This window comes from Ranitomeya variabilis, chromosome 6 (genome assembly GCF_051348905.1).
Source record: "Ranitomeya variabilis isolate aRanVar5 chromosome 6, aRanVar5.hap1, whole genome shotgun sequence".
In the NCBI taxonomy this organism is placed as follows: domain Eukaryota; kingdom Metazoa; phylum Chordata; class Amphibia; order Anura; family Dendrobatidae; genus Ranitomeya; species Ranitomeya variabilis.
Genome location: NC_135237.1, coordinates 19,994,797 through 20,019,770, shown reverse-complemented (window position 1 = coordinate 20,019,770; position 24,974 = coordinate 19,994,797). Strand labels below are relative to the sequence as shown.

Genomic DNA, 24,974 nt, shown 5'->3' with positions numbered 1-24,974 from the left:
CAGGATCACAAATAAACACTTACATCCAGGTATCTTACCTGTGAACCTGTGATGTGTTTTCTGATTAGAGTCGTTCTCTTTCTTTTCATCTCCATCTTGTCCAGACTCCATGATGACTCTTCTCATCCACAGCCGTCTCCGCAGACGTCCATCTTCTCCGGTCTTCTGCAGCACATCTCCACTCGACGCCCTTAAAAATAGTAGTGTCATTATAGCACGCCTGAATAAAAATATCTGCCCTACACTGAGCCCCTGTAAGACTGCTCACAATATGACCCACACTGTCCCTCTAATGGTACATGCCCCCCACACTGTCCTCTCACATGGTGCCCCCCTATACTGCCCAGCCCCTATACTGTGCCCCCTCATCACACTTCTTCTCTTCAGCATACTATTCCCCCCCCCCATACTGCCGCATCTATATGTCCCCCACCACCACGTGGGCTCTGTTCTATGTCCCCTCACACTTTTCTCCCCCAATGCCATCTCCTCATACATTCCTCCCACTCTCCATAATGTCTCCTCACACCTCCCCCTTCAGTTCCCGCACCCATTAACCATACTGTGTCTTCACACATTATCCCCATACTGACTCCTAAAATGTCTTCCGCTATCTCTCCCCAATTATAATAAATCTTTGGAAGAACACAAAGACACACAGACATGCAGAAGAACATATACACACCAAGACACGTACACACGTGTGCAGACATGCACTCGCAGACACACACACTTGCAGATTGCACACATGCAGAAATGGGGACACAACATATACACACAGGCAAGCGCACTTACACACACAAAAAGGCACACGTAAACACACAGACATGCTCATACACACAGAGAAGCGCCTAAAAATTCACACTCCGACAAGTACACACACAAAATGTGAAAATGCACACACGTGAAGACACATACACAAAAATGCACACCCAGGGAGGCATGCACACACACAATCACATGCAGACACTCAAAGACATACACACCCAGAAATGCACACGTAAACACCAGAGGCACGCACGATGCACAGAAATGCAAACACTGAAAGACACACACAAATGCATATGTAAATACAGACACGTGAACGCAGACACACAAAAATGCATACGCTGATACGCACACACAGACATACATGAGCACACATACATACACATACAGGCATGTACACAGGCAGGTATATATATATATATATATATATATATATATATATATATATATATATATATATATATATATATATATATATATATATATATATATATATATATATATATATACACACACACACACACATACATACATACATACACACACGCACACACAGGCCTATATACATACACACAGGCATATATACACACGCACACAGGCATATACACGCACACACAGGCATATACACACAGGCATATACACACACACACAGGCATATACACACACAGGCATATACACACACACAGGCATATACACACACACACACAGGCATATACACACACACACAGGCATATACACACACACACACACACACACACAGGCATATACACACACACACAGGCATATACACATACACAGGCATATACACATACGCATATATACACACACACACAGGCATATATATACACACACAGGCATATACACTCACCGGCCACTTTATTAGGTACACCTGTCCAACTTCTTGTTAACACTTAATTTCTAATCAGCCAATCACATGGCGGCAACTCAGTGCATTTAGGCATGTAGACATGGTCAAGACAATCTCCTGCAGTTCAAACCGAGCATCAGTATGGGGAAGAAAGGTGATTTGAGTGCCTTTGAACGTGGCATGGTTGTTGGTGCCAGAAGGGCTGGTCTGAGTATTTCAGAAACTGCTGATCTACTGGGATTTTCACGCACAACCATCTCTAGGGTTTACAGAGAATGGTTCGAAAAAGAAAAAAAATCCAGTGAGCGGCAGTTCTGTGGGCGGAAATGCCTTGTTGATGCCAGAGGTCAGAGGAGAATGGGCAGACTGGTTCGAGCTGATAGAAAGGCAACAGTGACTCAAATCGCCACCCGTTACAACCAAGGTAGGCCTAAGAGCATCTCTGAACGCACAGTGCGTCGAACTTTGAGGCAGATGGGCTACAGCAGCAGAAGACCACACCGGGTACCACTCCTTTCAGCTAAGAACAGGAAACTGAGGCTACAATTTGTACAAGCTCATCGAAATTGGACAGTAGAAGATTGGAAAAACGTTGCTTGGTCTGATGAGTCTCGATTTCTGCTGCGACATTCGGATGGTAGGGTCAGAATTTGGCGTAAACAACATGAAAGCATGGATCCATCCTGCCTTGTATGGAGCATCTTTGGGATGTGCAGCCGACAAATCTGCGGCAACTGTGTGATGCCATCATGTCAATATGGACCAAAATCTCTGAGGAATGCTTCCAGCACCTTGTTGAATCTATGCCACGAAGAATTGAGGCAGTTCTGAAGGCAAAAGGGGGTCCAACCCGTTACTAGCATGGTGTACCTAATAAAGTGGCCGGTGAGTGTATATGCACGGTAGAGGCTAAATCCAAGTCGGCTAAAGGACCTCTGCTGACGTCATGCCCATGTGACCGGAAGGGGCGGCGCCTCTTCCTCCATAGAGCAGACAGAACAGACAGGAAGAAGCTGTAGATGTCATGGCGGGATTTCGTACAGGATTTGGGGTATTTTGGGGTCATTCTCCATAGTCACAAATCAGGTAAGTGGGAGCCTGCCTGGGGAGAAAGAGGAGATGTTGCTTGCATGGGGCTGCATGTGCTTGCATGGGGCTGCATGTGCATGCTGGACGGGGGTCTGCCTGGGGAGAAAGGGGTGATGTTGCTTGTATGGGGCTGCATGTGCTTGCATGGGGCTGCATGTGCATGCTGGACAGGGGTCTGCCTGGGGAGAAAGGGGTGATGTTGCTTGTATGGGGCTGCATGTGCATGCTGGACGGGGGTCTGCCTGGGGAGAAAGGGGTGATGTTGCTTGTATGGGGCTGCATGTGCTTGCATGAGGCTGCATGCGCTTGCTGGACGGGGGGGTCTGCCTGGGGAAGGGGGTGATGCTTGCGTGAGACTGCGTGCTTGGGGTCTGCCTGAGGAAGGGGCCTCTGTTGCCCCTGCCCAGTCCGGTCCTCTGACACCCACGCCCCGTCCTCTGACGCCCCCGCTCCGTCCGTCTTTCCCTTATAGTGTATTCAATAAGAGGAATTTTGTGTTAAAGGGAACCTGTGACCCCCAAAATAGACGGTGAGCTAAGCCCACCAGCATCAGGGGCTTATCTACAGCATTCTGTAATTCTGTAGATAAGCCCCGATGTAACCTAAAAGATGAGGAAAACGAGGTTCTCTTATACTCACGCAGGCGGTCCGATCTGATGGGCGTCGCGGTCCGGTCCTCGGCCTCCCATCTTGATAGGATGACTTCCTCTTCTTGTCTTCACGCTGCGATGCGCATGCGTCGGGAAAGGTCAGAGAGTCCTGGGGCCTGCGCACTGCAGTACTTTGTGCTGGAGCCGCAGCGTGAAGGGAAGAAGAGGATGTCATCTGATGAAGATAGGAGGCGCCGGACCGCGACGCCCATCGGACAGGACCGGGACTGTCCCTGGGTGAGTATATTATAACCTCTTTTTCTCATCTTTCAGGTTACATCGGGGGCTTATCTACAGCATTTCAGAATGCTGTAGATAAGCCCCTGATGCTGGTGGGCTTAGCTCGCCCTCTATTTTGGGGGTGATAGGTTCCCTTTTTAAGCACCACAATACAATTTTTGCAGCTAAAGCACAGGGGACCAGGGTGGATAAAAATCAATGTTTTAAAAAAAAAAAAAAAAAAAAAATCTGATTTTTTTTATTTAAATCGGATTTTTTTCAATAAACTGCTTTTTGAGGAAAATATTTTACCATCCAAAGGTTCTTCCATCATGAGATAAAGCGGAGTTGTTTAACTCAGTAGAATAAAGGCTGTATATGTGTAACATTCACAATGCCATGCTCTTCCAGAGGTTTCTGTAGGATTAGTGGGCAGTTTCTCTCCTATATTATCACAGACGCTCACTTTACTTACGCAGTTCTCAAAACTGAATTTGACTCCGCAGAGGTCCCAGCCTCTTCTTCATGGCAAAAATGTTACAACATGAACAGAGTTGAGAAAAAGACTTTAATCCTATTGTTCTACAAACCTATGAATACAGAATCAACCCCTTCAGTGCCAAGTCCAAGAAGTTAGACAATATGTTTCTGATTGTTTGGAGTGGAATAGATCTGCACAACACAAGAAGAATGTGAATCTAAGTGTGAGGAGGAGGAAGGGCAAGCAGACAAGAAAATGAAAGTGAAACTTTGAGCACAATACTGCAGCATAGCCACAGACAGACAAGTCTGTGTGTACGATCTGAGGTTTATTACATTCTTTCCTTATAATGGCAGCAGGCCGTAAAAGAGACCCAGTTTGGGAATATTTTAATGAAGCTCCTTCGCCTATCGGTAAGGCAGGCATGCGTGCAAAATGCAAACGATGCAACAAAGAGATGCAAGGCCTGGTGGCGCGAATGAGGCAACATCATGAGAAGTGCGGTGATGAAGATGACCAAAGAAACACTTCTGAACAGGCAGGATCTTCAGGTTGGTAAACATTTTTATTCAATCCTATTTCTAAAGACTGAACTGTCATGTGAGAAAAATTATATTTCTTATTATTACTGCATGTTACTGTCATTTGGTACAGTTATGAAGAAAAACAAATATTCCTTTTGGGGCAGGGGCAGTGATGTGTTGTGTACAATAAGCAGAAATTGTATAAACAATAAAATAACAGCATTGACTTTTTTTGTTTAGGGGAATTCATGGATTCTGGAAACTATCCACCTCCAAGATCACCATCATCCTGTTCTACAGTTTCAGAGTTATCCATCCAGGATAGTGCTTCATTAGCAGCAGCATCATCATCATCAGACACCCACAGCCACATATCACCATCACCCAAAAGGAAGAAAAAAACCTTTACCTCCTGGAACCACCATAGATAGGTTTGTGATAAGAACTAGCAGATTAGAAAAAGAGCTGATTGATGAAAAAATTGCCCAGTTTATTTATGCAACGAACTCTTCTTTCCGTCTGACTGAGAACCCACATTTCATTAATATGGTTCAGTCACTGAGACCAGGATACAGTCCACCCAGCAGAGCTGATGTTGCAGGGAAACTGCTGGATCAAGTGTATGACAGAGAAATGGAGCAATGTGCAACAGCTCTGGAGGGTAAAATTGTTAACCTAAGTATTGATGGGTGGAGTAATGTCCACAATGATCCTATTGTATGTGCTTGTATAACAACAGAAGAAGGTAAAGTCTTCCTTGCACTAACAACTGATACGTCAGGAAATGCACACACAGCAGAATACTTACAAGAAGTGGCAGTAAAAGCTATAACGACATGTGAACAAAAATTCAAATGTCTAGTACGCAGTTTGGTCACTAACAATGCTGCAAACGTATCCAAGATGAGAAGAGATTTAGAGGAGCAGGGAGGGAATACAAAGCTGCTAATAACATATGGTTGCAGTGCTCATTTGCTGCACCTCTTAGCCAAAGACTTAAGTGTTCCAGAAATAAAGGCTAATGTTGTTGAAATTGCTAAATACTTCCGTAATAATCATTTTGCTGCAGCAGCTCTGAAAAGGATGGGTGGAACCAAGCTAACGCTCCCACAAGATGTTAGATGGAACTCTGTGGTGGACTGTTTTGAGCAGTATATCAAAAACTGGCCTATTCTGATGACACTTTGTGAAGAAAATCGAGATAAAATAGATGGCACTGTCACGGCCAAAATCCTCAACATTGGGCTTAAGAGAAATGTTGAACATATGCTGAGCTTCCTGAAACCCATCTCTCAAGCTTTAAACAAAATACAGAAAAATAGCTGTTTTATTGCGGATGCTGTTGAAATTTTGAAGGAACTGAGTGAACACTTAAAAACAGAACTACACATGGACAGAATTAAATTACAAGCAGTAAACAAACGAATGGGACAAGCACTGACTCCAGCTCATTTTTTGGCAAATATTGTCAATATCCAATATCAGGGTCAAAACCTAAGTGCTGAGGAAGAGGAGTTAGCTATGACATGGGTATCCAGCAATCATCCATCTTTAATGCCAACTATAATAAACTTCAGAGCTAAGGGGGAACCATTCAAGAAACATATGTTTGCTGAAGATATTTTAAGGAAGGTCACACCAGTAAACTGGTGGAAGTCACTTAAGCGCTTGGATTTAGAGACTGTTCAAGTAATGATTTCACTTTTAACAGCAGTAGCTTCTTCTGCAGGCGTTGAAAGAATATTCTCTTCCTTTGGACTCATTCATTCTAAATTGAGAAATCGGTTGGGACCCAATAAAGCAGGAAAGCTTGTTTTTCTTTTCCAGATTATGAATAGGAACAAAGAAGAAGATGATGATGAAGATGACGACAAGTGAGCTACAGAGGACAGCAGGGACAGTAGTATTTAAGTTTTTCATGTGTCGGCTGGGCTGACAGTCTAAGTTTCTTAAAATATATTTTGTTTAGCCAAATTAGTTAACAAACATGGATGTTTGTTTAAGCAAATAACTTATGCTGTAATGTTGTTATTGTTTCAGTTGAATAAATCTATTTAAATTGTTATTAAGGTCAGGATTATTTTTCTCCTTCCTAAGTACAACAGAACAGTGGTGTCCAAATATGAATGATTAACCCATTAAACTGGGGAGAAAAAAGTAACATAAAAAGTGATTCTAAAAATCTTCATCTACTTGCATGTTAAAGTAGCAAGAACTAGTTTAGGTAGAAACTTTGATTTAAATCACTGATTTACATCAAGCCTTACTGACTAGTGATTTAAATTGTGATTTAAATCAGATTTAAATCAAATCCACCCTGCAGGGGACTTTAATGACAAAAAAGCAAAACACATTTTGTACCAATCTGTCTTTAATGTTTAAATTATTGTTTTGATTTCTAAAACTCTTTATTATTCATTTGTATGTATGCATATATTTATATATTTCTCTTTTTTATTTCTAACTATTTGACTTGTAATAAAATTGTTTGACAGCTATGAGTTGAATTTTCATTTCTATAATTCTTAAGCGCGGGGTGACATTAGTGGAGAGTAACGCAGTTGGATCTGTATCAGGCTGAGTTTACACATTGCAGGTTATTGGGGAAACTATCTGTAGGGACGTCCTCACCAGTAGACCGGACCCGCACTTCCATACAGCCGGACTAGCTGTATGTTTTGGTGTTTTTTTTTGTTTTGTTTTTTTAAATCTGTAATTGTTTTTTCTTAAAAAGACATTAGCTGCTTTTCGCTGAGGGTTTGACTGCTGCTGCCACCACTGATGGGACAGGCTATGACATATTTTCCAGATGAAAAATGTATCTCTGTAATGTTAGGCAATATTCACATTTTTATTTTTTGTACTAATGGTTTACAAATTTCTGACAACCTGTGACAGAGCTGGAATGAATGTGTCGCATGTATTTGTCTAGCTCCATCAATTAAGCAATGTTCCCCTCAGACCTCTTGGAGGAGACTTCACAGCCATGGATCAGACCTAAATCACAGGACTATAAAACCTCACACTCCTTATGTATGAACTAGATGGTGGCCCTATTCTAATGTATTGGGTATTCTAGACTATGTAGGTAGTATATAGCACAGGCTACGTACTATATTGCACAGTGACGTAGTATATAACAGAGCTACGTAGTATATAACAGAGCCACGTAGTGTATTGGTCAGCCACGTAGTGTATTGGTCAGCCACGTAGTGTATTGGTCAGCCACGTATATTGCACAGCTATGTAGTATATTGCATAGCTATGTAGTATATTGCATAGCTACGTAGTCGACGTAGTATAGAACAGACACATAGTATATTGCACAGCTACGTAGTATATAACACAGCACGTAGTATATTGCACTGCCATGTAGTATATTGGACAGTCACGTTGTATATTGCCTAGCTACATAGTATATAGCACAGAGATGTAGTATGTAACACAGCCCATGTAGTATATAGCAATATGGGCACTATATGCGTGGTTTAAAAAAGACTTAAAATAAAAAATAATCATATACTCACCTTCCGAAGGCCCCTTGAAGTCCTGGCGCCTGTGCGGTGCAAGCGGCAGATTCCGGTCCCAGGGTTGGTATGAGCGCAGGACCTGTAATGACGTCACGGTCACATGACCGTGACGTCATGGCAGGTCCTTCTCGCATAGCATCCTTGACACCGGAACCTGCAGCTTGCACTGCCGAGAACAGCACGCCACGTCGGAAGGTGAGAATAACCTTTTTTTTTTTTTTAATTATTATTTTTACCATTAGATCTTTTGTAAGTTGGTCACACAGGGTTAATATCTGCGTTAACGGAGTGCGTTACACTGCGGTCCGTTAACGCTGGCATTAACCCTGTGAGCGCTCAGCGCTGACTGCAGGGCAGTAAAGCAGCAGCCATTTCGCTGCCAGACTTTGGTCGTGGGCGTTTTGCCACGACCAATCAGCGACTTGGATTTCCATGACAGAGGCCGCGACCAATGAATATCCCAGACAGGCAGACGCAAGTACCCCTTGTACAATGATATCCCTCCCATATTGATAGTTCTGCATCACTTGTCTTATTTATGGCCAGTTCTATATAATATGTGACTCTTCACATTTTCTCTCTCTTTTGTTAGCATAAAAATCAGATGAGTGCAATCCTGTAAATGTCGGTCTGCCCTCGGAGCAATGTTCTTCTATCAGGCCGGGCAGATCTGCATTCAGCTGCAATGTGACTGAAATCAGATGGGTGTGAGCAGAAAACATTGGATGCCATACGGCCCATCAGTGCGACATTTATAAAGATACTAGATGGTGGCCCGATTCTAATGCATCAGGTATTCTAAAATATGTATGTATGTGTGTATGTAGCAGCCACATAGTATATAGCACAGGCCACGACATATTGTAGAATACCCGATGCGTTAATACAGGCCACGCAGTATATAACACTGCCCACATAGTATATAACATTGCCCATGTAGCATATAGCAGCCATGTAGTATAGAACGCAGCCCACGCAGTCTATAACATTGCCCACGTAGTATATAACACTGCCCATGTAGTATATAGCAGCCATGTAGTATATAGCACAGCCCACGTAGTCTATAACATTGCCCACGTAGTATATAACACTGCCCATGTAGTATATAGCAGCCATGTAGTATATAACACAGCCCACGTAGTCTATAACATTGCCCACGTAGTATATAACACTGCCCATGTAGTATATAACACAGCCCACGTAGTCTATAACATTGCCCACGCAGTATATCACACAGCCCATGTAGTATATAGCAGTGTGGGCCCCATATTCCTGTTTAAAAAAATTATTAAAATAATAGTTCTATACTCACCCTCTGTCGTCCACCATCTTCCGTTCCCAGGATGCATTGCGAAATTACACAGATGACGTAGCGGTCTCGCAAGACCCCTAAGTTTTCTGGGTAATTTCGCAATGCTTCTCTGGGAACGATAGCTGGCGGCAGCCGCGCGTGCCTCGAAGGAAGGTGAGAATAGCAGGTTTTTTGTTTTTTTTATTATTTTTAACATTAGATATTTTTACTATTGATGCTGCATAGGCAGCATCAATAGTAAAAAGTTGGTCACACAGGGTTAATGGCAGTGGTAATGGAGTGCGTTACCGCTGGCATTAACCCTGTGTGAGCGGTGACCGGAGGGGAGTATGGAGCGGGCGCCGGGCACTGACTGCAGGGGAGTAGGGAGGGACTAATCGGACTCTGCCCGTCGCTGATTGGTCGCGGCAGCCATGACAGGCAGCTGGCGAGACCAATCAGCGACGCGGGATTTCCGTGACGGAAGTTGCTGACAGAAAGATGGAAGTACCCCTTAGATAATTATATATGTAGACAATTCTGCAACATGGAATACTGAAAAATGGTTCTGCAAGATGAATAAAAACTGGGCTAGTACACCAATGAGAAGTGAGAAGAAATCATCCCGTTCTCCTGGATGAGAGTGGGAGTGCTTTCTGTAATCACTGCTGTAAGCATCCTCCTATACGGAGCCTGATAAAGACCGGAGGAGACTCCCAAGATGCCGGCTACAATCATTGTTACACTTCTCCTTTAAAAGGGTATCAACCACTGATGATCCTCAAATTTTAATATTTTACTCTTTTTTTTTTTTTTTAAAGAAAAATTTAGACAATTACCGTATACTGTTTATTTACCACCCTTGTGCAGCATGCCGTAACAACCTGATGCACTGTGCCAGTAATGAAGCATGGTTCAGTGTGCCCTAATTCAGCCTCTTCTCTACTGGGAATTATTGTTGGGGGAGGGACATGAGAGCATCAAATGAAGGTCGTGGTGGAGGTGTACCTGCTTCAAGGAGATGACATAGTTGATCTGTGCCTGTTACGTGTCTACATGAAACACGTTCCTCTGGTGCATGCAGTCCACGGGATGTTGTGCACCATATCCTAGGCACGAGCACCGCTGGATGGATAGTGAGGCAAGAACACGTGCAGACGGTGTTAGATTGGATGGCTGAGAGCCCCTCCAGTTCCTTCTACTGCTGAAAGCGCAGAGTTTTCACCTGAGGACCGTGGGCATCTTTCTACCACCTCACCCCCTTGCAAATTGGCCAAGCAGTATCAGCCCAAAGTCAAGAAGCAGTCTCTTCGGATTTTTTTTTTTTAAACATTTTCTTAACCTGAGCACCACCTGCATCTGAGTTCTAAGTACGAGCTGCAGTAGAGTAGACACCTTAAAAAACATGACAGATGTGAGCTTTCCTCCTGCTCCCTCTTCTGCTGCGGTCTTGACATCTTCATCCAGCTCACGAACAACAGCCTACCGGCAAAGACAGGATGTGACAGCACCACCACCAGCAGTGTCACCAAGCATCTCCACCCTGTCCCATGGAAGTGTTCATCTCTCCATCACCCAAACCCCATAGAGAAAGAGGAAATACCCCACTACCCGCCCACAGGCCCTGGTCCTGAATAACAGCATTTACCAATTCATGGCCTTTGAAACGCTGCCATTCCAGCTGATGGAGAAAAACCATTTAAAAAAAAAAATGGTGGCTGTTGCGAAGTACGTGGTTCCCATCCACCACTAATGTTTCAAGTTGGCCATCCCTGCCCAGCACACACATGTTGCAACCAAAATCAGGTGTGCAGTGTGCAACGCCATCAGTGGCAAGGTCCAGATAACTACCGATACATAGACCAGTAAGCATGGGCAGGGACGTTACATCTCCCTATCTGCACACTGGGTAAATTGGCAGCTGAGACAGAGGAGGAAGGCGTTCTAGCACATCCTACATCTATTGTTGGACATTGCTCTGCCCATGTGGCCTCCTACTGCGCTTACTCCATCACCTAGCAGTAAGACTTGCATCAGCAACTTCAACACAGCTAGGGGAAAAAGACAGTAGGCTGTTCTCAAACTCATCATTTTGGGGGACAAGTTCCATACTGCGCAAGAGCTGTGGACAGGGATTAAACAAGAGACTGATGAGTGGTTGGTGCCGCTGGACCTAAATCCCGGCCTGGTGGTGTGCGATAACGGGCAAAATCTAGTAGCAGCTCTAGGCCTAGCTCGTTTAACCACATCCCTTGCCTGGCACATGTGTTAAGTTTAGTGGTGAAAATCTTTCTTAAAAATTACCCATATGTGAGAGAGGTCGTCTGTGCACGATTATGGCGTTCACACCCTGCAGCTGCTCGACGGTCTGCGCTACATCGTCACTTCTGCCTTCTCGCTCAGCGCCTCATATGTGACATCAACAAGGTGGAACTCAAAAGTTGAATATGCTGTACAGGCTGTGCGAGCAGAAGCAATACTGGAGTTTCAGCTGCAGCACACACGGGCGAGTCGCTCTGTGGAACAACACTTCACCATGTCTTGAACACAACAGGGTGGTACTCAAAGTAGCTCACGGGCATCACTGGAGCATGGCATGGAGGACATAGACCATACACCTCCCACAGAGGACAGTTTGTCTTTGCCTCTGGGCAGCCTGGCATGAATTATTATTATTTATTTATATAGCATCATTAATTCCATGGTGCTGCACATGAAAAAAACGGGTTTCATACCGGGTTATAAATATCATTTACAGTGAACAAATTTACAATGACAGACCGGTACAGAGGGGAGAGGATTTACATTCTATGGGATAATGGGGAAGAGACAGAAGGTCGGGGGTGCAGCAGCTCTGGTGGTGGTGAGGCAACAGAATGGTTATTGCAGGCTGTAGGCTTTCCTGAAAAGATGGGTTTTCAGGTTCCGTCTGAAGGATCCGAGGGTGGTGGATAATCTGACATGTTGAGGCATGGAATTCCAGAGGATGGGGGATATTGTGGAGAAATCTTGGAGGCGGTTGTGTGAGGAATGAATAAAGGTACCTTCACACAACGATATCGTTAACGATATCGTTGCAACGTCACGCTTTTTGTGACGTAGCAACGATCCCGCTAACGATCTCGTTATAGTGTGACAGCGACCAACGATCAGGCCCCTGCTGGGAGATCGTTGGTCGTAGGTAATGATCAGGACCTTTATTTGGTCGCTGGTCACCCGCTGTCATCGCTGTATCGGCGTGTGTGACGCCGATCCAGCGATGTCGTTCACTTGTAACCAGGGTAAACATCGGGTTACTAAGCGCAGGGCCGCGCTTAGTAACCCGATATTTACCCTGGTTACCATTGTAAAAGTAAAAAAAAAAAAACACTACATACTCACCTTCTGATGTCTGTCACGTCCCCCGCCGGCGGCTTCCCTGCACTGAATGTGTCAGCGCCGGCCGGCTGTAAAGCAGAGCACAGCGGTGACGTTACGTTTAGTGTAACGGTACCCTTAGTGTGGTGGAGAGAAGGAGGTCTTGGGAGGATTGAAGATTACATGAGGGAAGATATTGGGAGATTAGTTCAGAGATATAGGGAGGGGACAGGTTGTGGATGGCTTTGTAGATCAGTGTTAGTAGTTTGAACTGGATTCATTGGGGAATTGGGAGCCAGTGGAGGGATTTGCAGAGGGGAGGAGAGAGGTGCATTAGCCGGGCAGCAGAGTTGAGGACAGACTGGAGTGGTGCAAGAGAGTTAACGGGGAGGATGTTGCAGTAGTCGAGGCGAGAGATGATGACGGCATGCACAAGCGTTTTAGTAGATTGAGGGCAGAGGAAGGGACGGATTCTGGCAATATATTTGAGTTGGAGGTGGCAAGAGTTTGGATGTGCGGTTTGATGGACAGGGCAGAGTCGAGAGTTACCGTGAGGCAGCGGATTTCAGGTGTGGGAGAGAGCGTGGTGCCGCTTACCATAATAGACAGATCAGGCAGGGGGGATACGCGAGATGGAGGAAAGATGATGAGTTCGGTATTGTCTACATTGAGTTTTAGGAAGCGAGAGGTGAAGGAGGATATGTCTGATAGACACTTCAGGATTCTGGACAGCAGAGAGGTGACTTCTGGGCAAGAGAGGTAGATCTGAGTGTCATCAGCATACAGGTGATACTGGAAGCCATGGGACTTTGAGTTGTCCTAGGCCAAGGGTATAGATGGAAAAAAGTAGGGGCCCCAGGACAGAGCCTTGAGGGACTTCAACAAAGAGAGGGCGGGATGAGCCAATACAGTCTGCTGTGCCTGCGCAACGACCGCAGAGTTGCCCAGATCATACCCCTGCTGATTACTGGGTGGCCACCCTGCTGGATCCCTGCTGCGAAGACAAAGTACCATTATTACTTCTGTCACTGGAGTGGGATGGCAAAATGTGTGAATACAAGCACATGCTGGTAGGGGCACTACTCACGGCATTTCCACCTGACAGAAGAAACACAAGGCAGAGGAGGAGGAAGTCGCCAACGCAGCTGGGGCACCACCTCGGAAGGGAGGGTTAGCATGGCTAAAATGTGAAAAAAAATTCATCAGCATGCCACAGCATCCTGCACCACCATCTGATACGGTCTATACAACCAGGTGCCAGCGTTATGCGGAAGAGTACATGTCTATGTCCACACATCTGCATGTACTAAGTGATGGGTCTGCCCATTTAACTTCTTGGCTTCCAAACTGGACACATGGCCTAGGCTTGTACTTTTTGACTTGAAAGTGCTGGCATGCCCCGTGGCAAGTGTAATGTTGGAACGTGTGTTTATCACAGCAGGGGATATAATCATACATAGGCGCATACACCTGTCCAAGGATAGTCCACGCACTTTCCTGTGAGACACCCCCTCGTCGTCATCAGGACCACTCCCCCCCCACCCACCCACCATATACACCCGGCGTACAAGACGATTCCCGGCGTATAAGACGACCCCCGACTTTTAAGAAGATTTTCAGGGGTTAAAAAGTCGTCTTATACGCCGGAAAATACGGTAAGTTATGGGAAGGAAAAAAAATAAAAAAAAAAAAAACGGAAAATCGCATGAGGGATAAAACACTCCTAGGTGCATGCATGGAAAAAATCTGTGGTTGTGTGATCTACAAAAATGATCACCAGTAAATAAAACGGGACGCGGATGAGATTGGCGCAGAATATTGTACACACTGGGATTAAGGGGAAAATTCGTGTGTATAATTGTCACATACAGGTCCTTCTCAAAAAATTAGCATATAGTGTTAAATTTCATTATTTACCATAATGTAATGATTACAATTAAACTTTCATATATTATAGATTCATTATCCACCAACTGAAATTTGTCAGGTCTTTTATTGTTTTAATACTGATGATTTTGGCCTACAACTCCTGATAACCCAAAAAACCTGTCTCAATAAATTAGCATATTTCACCCGTCCAATCAAATAAAAGTGTTTTTTAATAACAAACAAAAAAACCATGAAATAATAATGTTCAGTTATGCACTCAATACTTGGTCGGGAATCCTTTGGCAGAAATGACTGCTTCAATGCGGCGTGGCATGGAGGCAATCAGCCTGTGACACTGCTGAGATGTTATGGAGGCCCAGGATGCTTCAATAGCGGCCTTAAGCTCATCCAGAGTGTTGGGTCTTGCGTCTCTCAACTTTCTCTTCACAATATCCCACAGATTCTCTATGGGGTTCAGGTCAGGAGAGTTGGCAGGCCAATTGAGCACAGTAATACCATGGTCAGTAAACCATTTACCAGTGGTTTTGGCACTGTGAGCAGGTGCCAGGTCGTGCTGGAAAATGAAATCTTCATCTCCATAAAGCATTTCAGCCGATGGAAGCATGAAGTGCTCCAAAATCTCCTGATAGCTAGCTGCATTGACCCTGCCCTTGATGAAACACAGTGGACCAACACCAGCAGCTGACATGGCACCCCACACCATCACTGACTGTGGGTACTTGACACTGGACTTCAGGCATTTTGGCATTTCCTTCTCCCCAGTCTTCCTCCAGACTCTGGCACCTTGATTTCCGAATGACATGCAAAATTTGCTTTTATCAGAAAAAAGTACTTGGGACCACTTAGCAACAGTCCAGTGCTGCTTCTCTGTAGCCCAGGTCAGGCGCTTCTGCCGCTGTTTACCTGGGGAATGCGGCACCTGTAGCCCATTTCCTGCACACGCCTGTGCACGGTGGCTCTGGATGTTTCCACACCAGACTCAGTCCACTGCTTCCTCAGGTTCCCCAAGGTCTGGAATCGGTCCTTCTCCACAATCTTCCTCAGGGTCCGGTCACCTCTTCTCGTTGTACAGCGTTTTCTGCCACATTGTTTCCTTCCAACACACTTACCATTGAGGTGCCTTGATACAGCACTCTGGGAACAGCCTATTTGTTGAGAAATTTCTTTCTGGGTCTTACCCTCTTGCTTGAGGGTGTCAATGATGGCCTTCTTGACATCTGTCAGGTCGCTAGTCTTACCCATGATGGGGGTTTTGAGTAATGAACCAGGCAGGGAGTTTTTAAAAGCCTCAGGTATCTTTTGCATGTGTTTAGAGTTAATTAGTTGATTCAGAAGATTAGGGTAATAGGTCATTTAGAGAACCTTTTCTTGATATGCTAATTTATTGAGACAGGTTTTTTGGGTTATCAGGAGTTGTAGGCCAAAATCATCAGTATTAAAACAATAAAAGACCTGACAAATTTCAGTTGGTGGATAATGAATCTATAGTATATGAAAGTTTAATTGTAATCATTACATTATGGTAAATAATGAAATTTAACACTATATGCTAATTTTTTGAGAAGGACCTGTATAAATAAATGTGTAATCAGATGTCATATCTAGTCTGCAGCTCAATATTACTGCAAAAAAAATCACATGACAGGATTCATATATATCTATATACAATGAGGGTCCTTCTATCTTCTGGGATTAAGCATTCTTATATAGAGCAGGCGAAATCCAAGTCGGCTAAAGGACCTGGTCCCTCCGCCAACTAGGAAATAGCCGACTGTGTGAGAAAGCGAAATCCCAGTGCACAGAGGGACCTGGGCCTTTAGCCGACTGGGATTTAGCCACATCCGTATACGCACACACAGGTGTATAGAATATATATATATATATATATATATATATATATATATATATATATATATATGTGTGTGTGTGTGTGTGTGTGTGTGTGTGTGTGTGTGTGTGTGTGTGTGTGTGTGTGTGTGTACGCACGCATATATACGCACGCGCGCACAGGCATATATATACACACGCGCACACAGGTATATACACACACACACACACACACACACACAAGCATATATACACACACAGGCATATATTTATACACACACACACAGGCATATATAATACACACAGGCATATATACACACACACATACATAGTTGGGAACACTCACCAAGAAAAACCCTGTCTTGCACCTTAGAATAAGCCGCAGCCCCAGCTGTAGTCGGCGCTTCCAGGGAGGAGTCATCACTCAGGTGGAGTTGCGGGAGACAGGAGAGCAGCGTCTACCGTCTAGAATGGAGTTGATTTCTTGAGGGGGAGGAGTGATTTCTTGGAATCGTGATGTCACCGGAAGGGGCGGGGCCTCCTTTAGTCCAATGACGCGCTGATAGCAGGAAGCTGCGTTTTGCTGAGGCTGCTGCTGGAGAAGAGACGCAGGAAGTGAGATGCTGCACCGTGCAGCCGTGTGAGGAGAGGACTCAGGGGCCGCACCATGGAGCCTTGTACAAGGGAATGAGGACAGCAGGAATCGGTGTGTGCTCTGAAGTTGTAATTTGGTGTGAGGGGGGGGCAAGAGGTTTGTAGAGGGGGCTGGTGTGAAGGGGAATGGGGTTTGTAGAGGGGCATCCAGGGGGTATGTAGCCCTCTGGATGCCCCTCTACATACCACAAGCCCCCTGGATGCCAATCATACCCCCTCACACAAGCCCCCTCACACCAGCCCCCTGGTTGCCCCTCTACATACCCCTTCACACCAGCCCCCTCTACACACCTCATGCTCCCCCCTCACACCAAATTACAACTTTAGAGCACACACACCGATTCCTGCATCCTCATTCCCTTGTACAAGGGTCCATGTGCAGCCCCTGAGTCCTTCTCACACGGCTGCACGGTGCAGGTCCTCTCCTCACAGGGCTCCATGGTGCAGGTCCTCTCCTCACACGGCTGCACGGTGCAGGTCCTCTCCTCACACGGCTGCACGGTGCAGGTCCTCTCCTCACACGGCTGCACGGTGCAGGTCCTCTCCTCACACGGCTGCACGGTGCAGGTCCTCTCCTCACAGGGCTGCACGGTGCAGGTCCTCTCCTCACACGGCTGCACGGTGCAGCTCCTCAGTCCTCTCCAGCTGTGTGACTGGTTTAAGGGGGCATGGGGTATGTAGAAGGGGCATCCAGGGGGCTGTGTGAGGGGGATATGAAGAGGCAGTAGAAGAAGGAAGAAAGAAGCGCAATGAAGGTGCACACATAGCCATAATATTTAATGTGAAGACTGCTTTATTGAGACCAAGTTTAAAGTGCATATAAACATAAAAACATTTTAAAAAACATACCCTCACACGTTTTCAATATCCCCTGAATATGGGGATATGAAAAATAGCAGGCACCCAAGGGAAAAATAATCCCTAAAATTCACCCAGTGAGTAACATACAATATTACGATACGATACGATACGATACACTTTATTGATCCCGTGGGAAATTATGGTATCACAGCAGCACAATTAATATTACATTAGGTCATGCACGTGCTTCTGTTTAGGCTTCCGATGTCAAATCTGCCCTTCCATAGAGCTTCAATGATTGGATCTGATTTCACAAATAGTGATAAACCTGATATCCTGTGTTTCAATGAGTTAAATAAATGTCAACCCACATCAAATCACACTGTATATAAACACATGAACAATCTCCGTCAACATGTGGGATAATAATAATAAGTCCAACAATAATCAAGATGCAGGGATAATGCTGGAATGTCCCTGGTGTGAAATATACAAGTCCATGTTTTAGTGCATATATATATCACTGGTAAGGGTACCCCCACCGGAACACCCGCTAGAAGCACTGTTCATAACATATCATAAAATAATGATGCTGTTATACTCACTGGGAGAAGTGGGGTCCGCTACCTCCCTACGCGTATCGCTACTGCCGGTAGCTTCGTCAGGGGAAGTGTTAGACTGATGGTCACGTCGGGTATATATGCTGTAAGTGCACTTACTTAATTAGCTAGTGATCGCCGGCACATGTGTCCGGCAAGCATTAGCCTATGGAACTGTCCATTAGGGTCAGATTGAGTTCGTCTGGTCGAATCAGTGATGGTCCCAGTCCAATACCTATGTTGTTACTAAACCAATGCATTTTTTCAGGTGCCTGTTTCACCTATCATTACAGAGATGAATATGCGGCTCCACCTCCCATAGGGGTGGAGCCGCATATTCATCACTGTAATGAGCGGTACCACGTGACCGCTCATACAGGACAAGCTGCGGCGCTGAGAGGAAGCATCGAGGGAGCTGGGTGAGTATTTTATTTACAGCGGGCGGGCGCACGGGGTGGGAGGTTGCCGGGAAGTTTATTTTAACCACAAAAAAAATAAAAAAACATCGATTTTTCATTCCTTCTCTCCAGTGAACGCTGCTGGAGAGAAGGGATGAATGGCGGCTTCAGCACCACGCTGGGGACAGCGCTTACTGTAGCGCTGTCTCCTGCACAGTCCGTGTGGTACTCAGTCGGCACACGGGCGGCACATGGCTGCCACACGTGTGCCACACTGATGTGCCACGTGAGCTCACGGACACGGATAACTCCGGTATCGATTTTTCCGGTACCGGAATTATCTGGACGAGTGAGACTGGCCTTATACGTAATATCTGTTTAAAAAAATGGTGTGGGCTCCCGCACAATTTTCTGCGCCAGAGAGGGAAAACCAGTTACTGGGGGCCGATGTTTATAGCCTGGGAAGTGGTTAATACCCATGGGTTTTCCCAGGCAAGGAATCTCAGCCCGCAGCTGTATATTTAGCCTTTACTGGCTATTAAAATAGGGGGACCTCCCCCCCCCCCAAAAAAAAAAAAAACCTGGGGTCCCCCTTTAATAGAAAAGGCTATGCAGACAGCTGCAGGCTGATATTCATAGCCTAGGAAAGGGCCATGGATATTGTACCCCCCCCCCCCCCCCCCCGACTACAAACACTAGCTCACAGCCGCCCCCAGAAATGGCGCATCTCTAAGATGCACCAATTCTGGCACTTAGCCTCTCTCTCTTCCCACTCCCAAGTAGCATTGGCATAGGGGGTTGATGCCACCTTTGAATTTTAAGGTGACATCAAGCCGGCTTAGTGATGGAGAGGCATCAATAGTTGTGAAAGGGTTAAATAAACACCCAAAATAAAGTATTTTAATGAAATATGGCTAAACTATTGTGTTTTCTTTTTTCTGCCAATCCATGCGGCGCCCTCGATCTCTTGCAAAAAAAGAAAAAAATAATAAACCAACACAAATACTCCCTGGTCCGACACAGTCCATTTAATAATGACTGTACAACAGCGATCTCCCCTATAGAGCAGTCACATCAGGAGATGTGACTTTTCTATAGGCCTCCAGTGACACACTGACAGGAGACAATGGCTCCTGCAGTGTTATCACTAAGGGTTCAATGGGCTCTCACTTTACGGCACTGCTGCGTGAGAATTTTCCCACACAGCGGTGCTGCAAGTGACAGTATGAACTCTGCACTCACAGCGGCGGAGTGATACAGTGCAGAGGATTGCCTCCTGTCACTGTCACCGTATCACCAGAGCCCCTGGAGAGCGGTCGCATCTGCCGATGTGACAGCTCTCCACGGGAGATCGTCGTGGGACACTTGTTATTAAATGGATTACATCGGATCAGGGAGTATACTGTTGGTTAATTTTTTATTTTTTTTTAAAACAGGTGATTGAGAGCTTCAGGGACTAGGTGATTGCTAAGTATGTACTGAATGTCTATATGTGTGTATGTGTTTTTTTTTTGTTTTTTTTTTATACACTTCAACACAGTAGCCGGATGATGGGACTACTACTGTCCCATCATCTGGCTAGCTGTCACTGTAGCAGGCATAGCTGGATGGGACTAGTAGTCCCATCAGACGATGCCTGCCTACACACAGCCCCGCAGAGACACACAGACATGCAAATCTTCTCCGCCCACAAACTCTTCCTCCTACCGATCTGCAGCGTTTCTCGCAGGCACATCCGCAGCAAATCCGCAGATCTTTTTTAAGCCTGCGGATTTGCCTGACTCAATGTAAGTCAATGGGTGCAGAAACGCTGCAGATCCGCAAAAAGAATTAACATGCTATGTAAAAAACACTGCAAATCCGTGTGTTTTTTTCCGCAGCATGTGCACAACAGTTCTCACTTTCCCATTGACTAATATTGCTTGAGCACTACACTGCGGATTTGATGCAATTCCTCACATCCAACTAAGCTGTGGATCCGCATCAAAATCCACGTGTGTACATAACCTTACAATCCCCCCAAAAATCTAATTTTTCAGCAGCCCCTGGTGTTCTGAACGCTCCACGAGGTGTGTTGGTTTCCCTTCTTATGCACTCCGTCAGTGCCGATTGCATAGAAGATCCAAAAAGCAGACACCCTCCATTTACTCTTCTGGTTCTCCCTGGACTTCCATTTCTTCCAGGTTGACATCTGTCAATTGCTCTTCATCATTCGAGCCACAGGCTGCTCAGGCTTCTGACTAAGTTGAACTCTGATTTAGACTCTGACTGGGCCATCAAAGCTTCAGGATATGGTGAACAATCTGATCTTGGTAGTCAACCAGACTCTCGAGGTCAGGGAAGATGACTTGCTTCCCACAGAGCCGTTGGTATACTTAAAAAGGCAAAACATACCCCTATGTTGTTTTCTTACCACAATGAGTTTGAAACCATTTTATCCAGGGAATGGGGCCATCTGGAAAGACTTTATAACACCACAATAACAGCAACACTTGACTCAGCCGCCCCCCTCACGCATAGCAAAACTCGTGCAATCAACAGGCAGCCCTGGCTGACCAGCCTGAGCAAAGAACTGAGACGGGCTTCCAGGGTCAAGGAAGCGATCCTGCTCTGCCTAGCACTTCATCGCATACAAGCAGTCCCTCGCCAGCTTTAAGTCTACGCTCACTGCCACAAAACAAACTTTTCATCTCTCATATCCTCCTCACAACCCTAAACAGCTTTTCAACACTTTCAATTCTCTAATCCATCCCCCAGCACCTCCCCACTCTCCTCTCATTTCTGCTGAAGACTTTGCCTCTTTAAGCAAAAGATTGATACAGTCAGAGAAAGCTTTGGCCCGCAGCCCCCAATGCCCCTCTTAGCTGCTCATCACTGTTCCTCCAAAACCAGCTTCTCCTCCATGACAGAAGATCAGCTCTTCACCCTCCTGTCAAGATCGCATCTCACCACTTGCACGCTTGACCCGCTCCCGTCCCACCTCATCCATAGCCTCGCCACAGTCTTCATCCCAATCATAACACACCTCTTCAACCTCTCACAACTGGTGTCTTCCCCTCACTCTAAAAGCATGCCTCAATCACACCCATCCTCAAAAAGCGCTCCCTCGACCCATCCTCGGAGACTAGCTATCACCCAATATCTATTCTCCCTTATGCCTCAAAACTACTGGAACAGCATGTCCATCTTGAACTGTCCTCCCACCTCTCCTGCTCCCTCTTTGACCGCTTACAATCTGGCTTCCGACTTCATCACTCAACTGATACTGCCCTAACTAAAGTGACCAACAACCTACTAACTGCCAAGAGCAAGCGACACTACTCTGACTTTCTTCTCCTGGACCTGTTTTTTGCCTTGGATACTGTGTCGACCATTCCCTTCTGCCACATATTCTCTCATCTCTTGGCATCACAGACTTGGCCCTATCCTGTATCTCGTCACATCTAATAGATTGAACATTCAGGGTATGTGCACACGTTGCAGATTTCCTGCAGTACTGCAGCTTTTTTTTTCCATGCAGAAACGCTGCAGATCTGCAAGTGATTTACAGTACAGTGTAAATCAATGGCAAAAAAATGCTGTGCTGCATGGAAAACGCAGCAGATTATAAAAAGGAGCATGTGAATTCTTTGTGCAGATCTGCTGCATTTCTGCACCCATTCCATAATAGAAATCTGCAGGGGTAAAAAAAAGAAGAAATCTGCACAAAAATCTGCAACGTGTGAAAGCCCTTGCCTCCTCCTGCCGAATTAAACTCAAAAATATTTCCCGGATCCGTGCATTCCATGACCATGAAACCACAAAAACGCTAGTGCATGCCCTTATGATCTCCCCCCTCGATTACTGCAACCTCCTACTCTCTGACCTCCCCTCTAGGACTCTGGTGCCACTGCAATCATCCTACACTTTGCTGCCCGACTAATCCGCCTGTCTCCACGCTATTCCCCAGCCTCTCATCTCGGCCAAGCTCTTCACTGGCTTCCTATTGTCCAGAGACTCCAGTTCAAAACCCTAACTGACATACAAAGCCATCCACAACCAGTCTCCTCCATACATCTGTGACATGGCCTCCCGCTACTTACCCACACGCAACCTTCGATCCTCTCAGGATCTCCTTCTCTACTCCCCTATTATCTCTTCTTCCCACAACCGCATACAAGACTTCTATGTCTCCCCATACTCTGGAACTCCCTACCCCAACACATCAGACTTTCCTACAAAGGAAACCTTCAAAAAGAACCTGAAGACCTACCTCTTCCGACAAGCCTACAACTGCAGTGATCATTAGTCTGCTGAACCACCGTACGACCCTCTACCTTCTCCTAGTGTATCCTCACTCATCCCCTGTGGACTAAGCCCTCGCAGGCAGGGTCTTCCTTCTGTACTTGTGTGTGCCTTGTTTTGCACATGCTTATTGTGCTTGTCTATATCTGCCCCTTTAACATGTAAAGCGCCATGGAATAAATGGCGCTATAAAAATGTATTATAACAATGAATAGTAAATCAGCTACAACGGAGTTGCTAAAATGAGGAACTCAAAAAATGCACTCCGATCCAATGTTGTAAATTACGAGGCCTCTGTTGCTGCGCTCTGTTATGTTTCTCCATGCAAAGTTCCGCTCTTTGAAAAACTCGATTCCATTCACCTCAGCACCAAAATATACAGATTGGAGGCTACAGGGAGATCCTCCAAAAATCCACTCTGATCTAGACGGTTCAATAATGAATCAACTAGAATGGAGTTGCTAAAATGAGGTCCTCAAAAAATCCACTCCGATCCAATGTTGTAAATTATGAGGACTCTGTTGATGCGCTGTTACGTTTTTCCCCGTGAGGCTTCGCCCACTCTTCCAATGTCGGTGGTGTGGCCAGGACTGGTGGAAATACACTAAAAGTAAAATTCAGGCAAATATTAACAATCAGCGCTATGTGTAATTATTTATATTACAAAAAGCGATAATAAAATGCAAGTTTGATTAATCATGGAAAAAAAAATTTGCCCTTTGAAAATACATAATAAATATAACAGTTTGAGCAAGTATCTAAAAAATAAAAATATTAAATTATTACAATTATAAAGCTGATTATATATATACTAGACTGTGGCCCGATTCTAAAGCATCGGGTATTCTAGAATATGCATGTCCCCGTACTATATGGACAATGATGATTCCAGAATTCGCGGCAGACTGTGCCCGTTGTTGATTGGTCGAGGCAACCTTTATGACATCATCGTCGCCATGGCAACCATTATGACATCTACGTCGATACTGTGCCCGTCGCTGATTGGTCGAGGCTGCCAGGCCTCGACCAATCAGAGACGCGGGATTTCCAGGACAGACAGACAGACAGACAGACAGACAGACAGAAAGACAGACAGACAGACAGACAGACGGAAAAACCCTTAGACAATTATATATATATATATATACACACACAATGTGTGTGTATACATTCCAATTACACTACATTGCAGTCTATGAGGCTCCTGGAATCAGCTCCATTCTGAACATTGGAGTTGATTTTTTGAGGAACGTCACTGTAGAGACTGAACTGTCTAGAATGGAGAAGCTGCAGAGAGATCATCAAAAAATCCACTCTGATCTAGTCCATACCTCCCAACCGTCCCGATTTCAGCGTGACAGTCCCGCTTTGGCACCGGGGTCCCGCTATCCCGCTTCGGGCATTTAAAATCCCGAATTTGCGGCCGCCGGTGAAGCCCCGCCCACTTCCGGGACGTAGAGAGAGCCCGATTAGGTTTGTGGCTGTTTTTTTTTTCTTATACATAATCTAGTCACCTCACCAGTGAACCGTCTACAGTGGAGAGGCTAAAATGAGGTCATCAAAAACGTGACTGCAGTGAGGCCTCAAAAATTCAACTCTAATCTAGTCACCTCACCAGTGAACCCTCTACAGTGGAGTTGCTGGAATGAGGACCTCAAAATAGCACAAAATATCCACTCCGATCTAGTCACTTCAGTAGTGAGCCGTCTAGAGTGGAGTTGATAAAATGAGGCCTCAAAAAATC

The 24,974-nt window shown here is 45.4% G+C and overlaps 1 protein-coding gene across 1 annotated transcript in view; it reads right to left on the bottom strand.

Annotated features, from left to right (window-relative positions):
• LOC143783206 (uncharacterized) overlaps positions 1-16,975 on the bottom strand; it is a 41,549-nt gene extending 24,574 nt beyond the window's left edge. The window contains exons 1-2 of the mRNA XM_077271625.1: positions 16,841-16,975; positions 13,865-13,957 (exon numbers count right to left, since the gene is read on the bottom strand). Coding sequence (XP_077127740.1) covers positions 13,865-13,869 — 5 coding nt within the window. The 5' untranslated portion in view covers positions 13,870-13,957; positions 16,841-16,975. The remainder of the gene's footprint in view (positions 1-13,864; positions 13,958-16,840) is intronic.
• Positions 16,976-24,974: the final 7,999 nt, after the last annotated feature.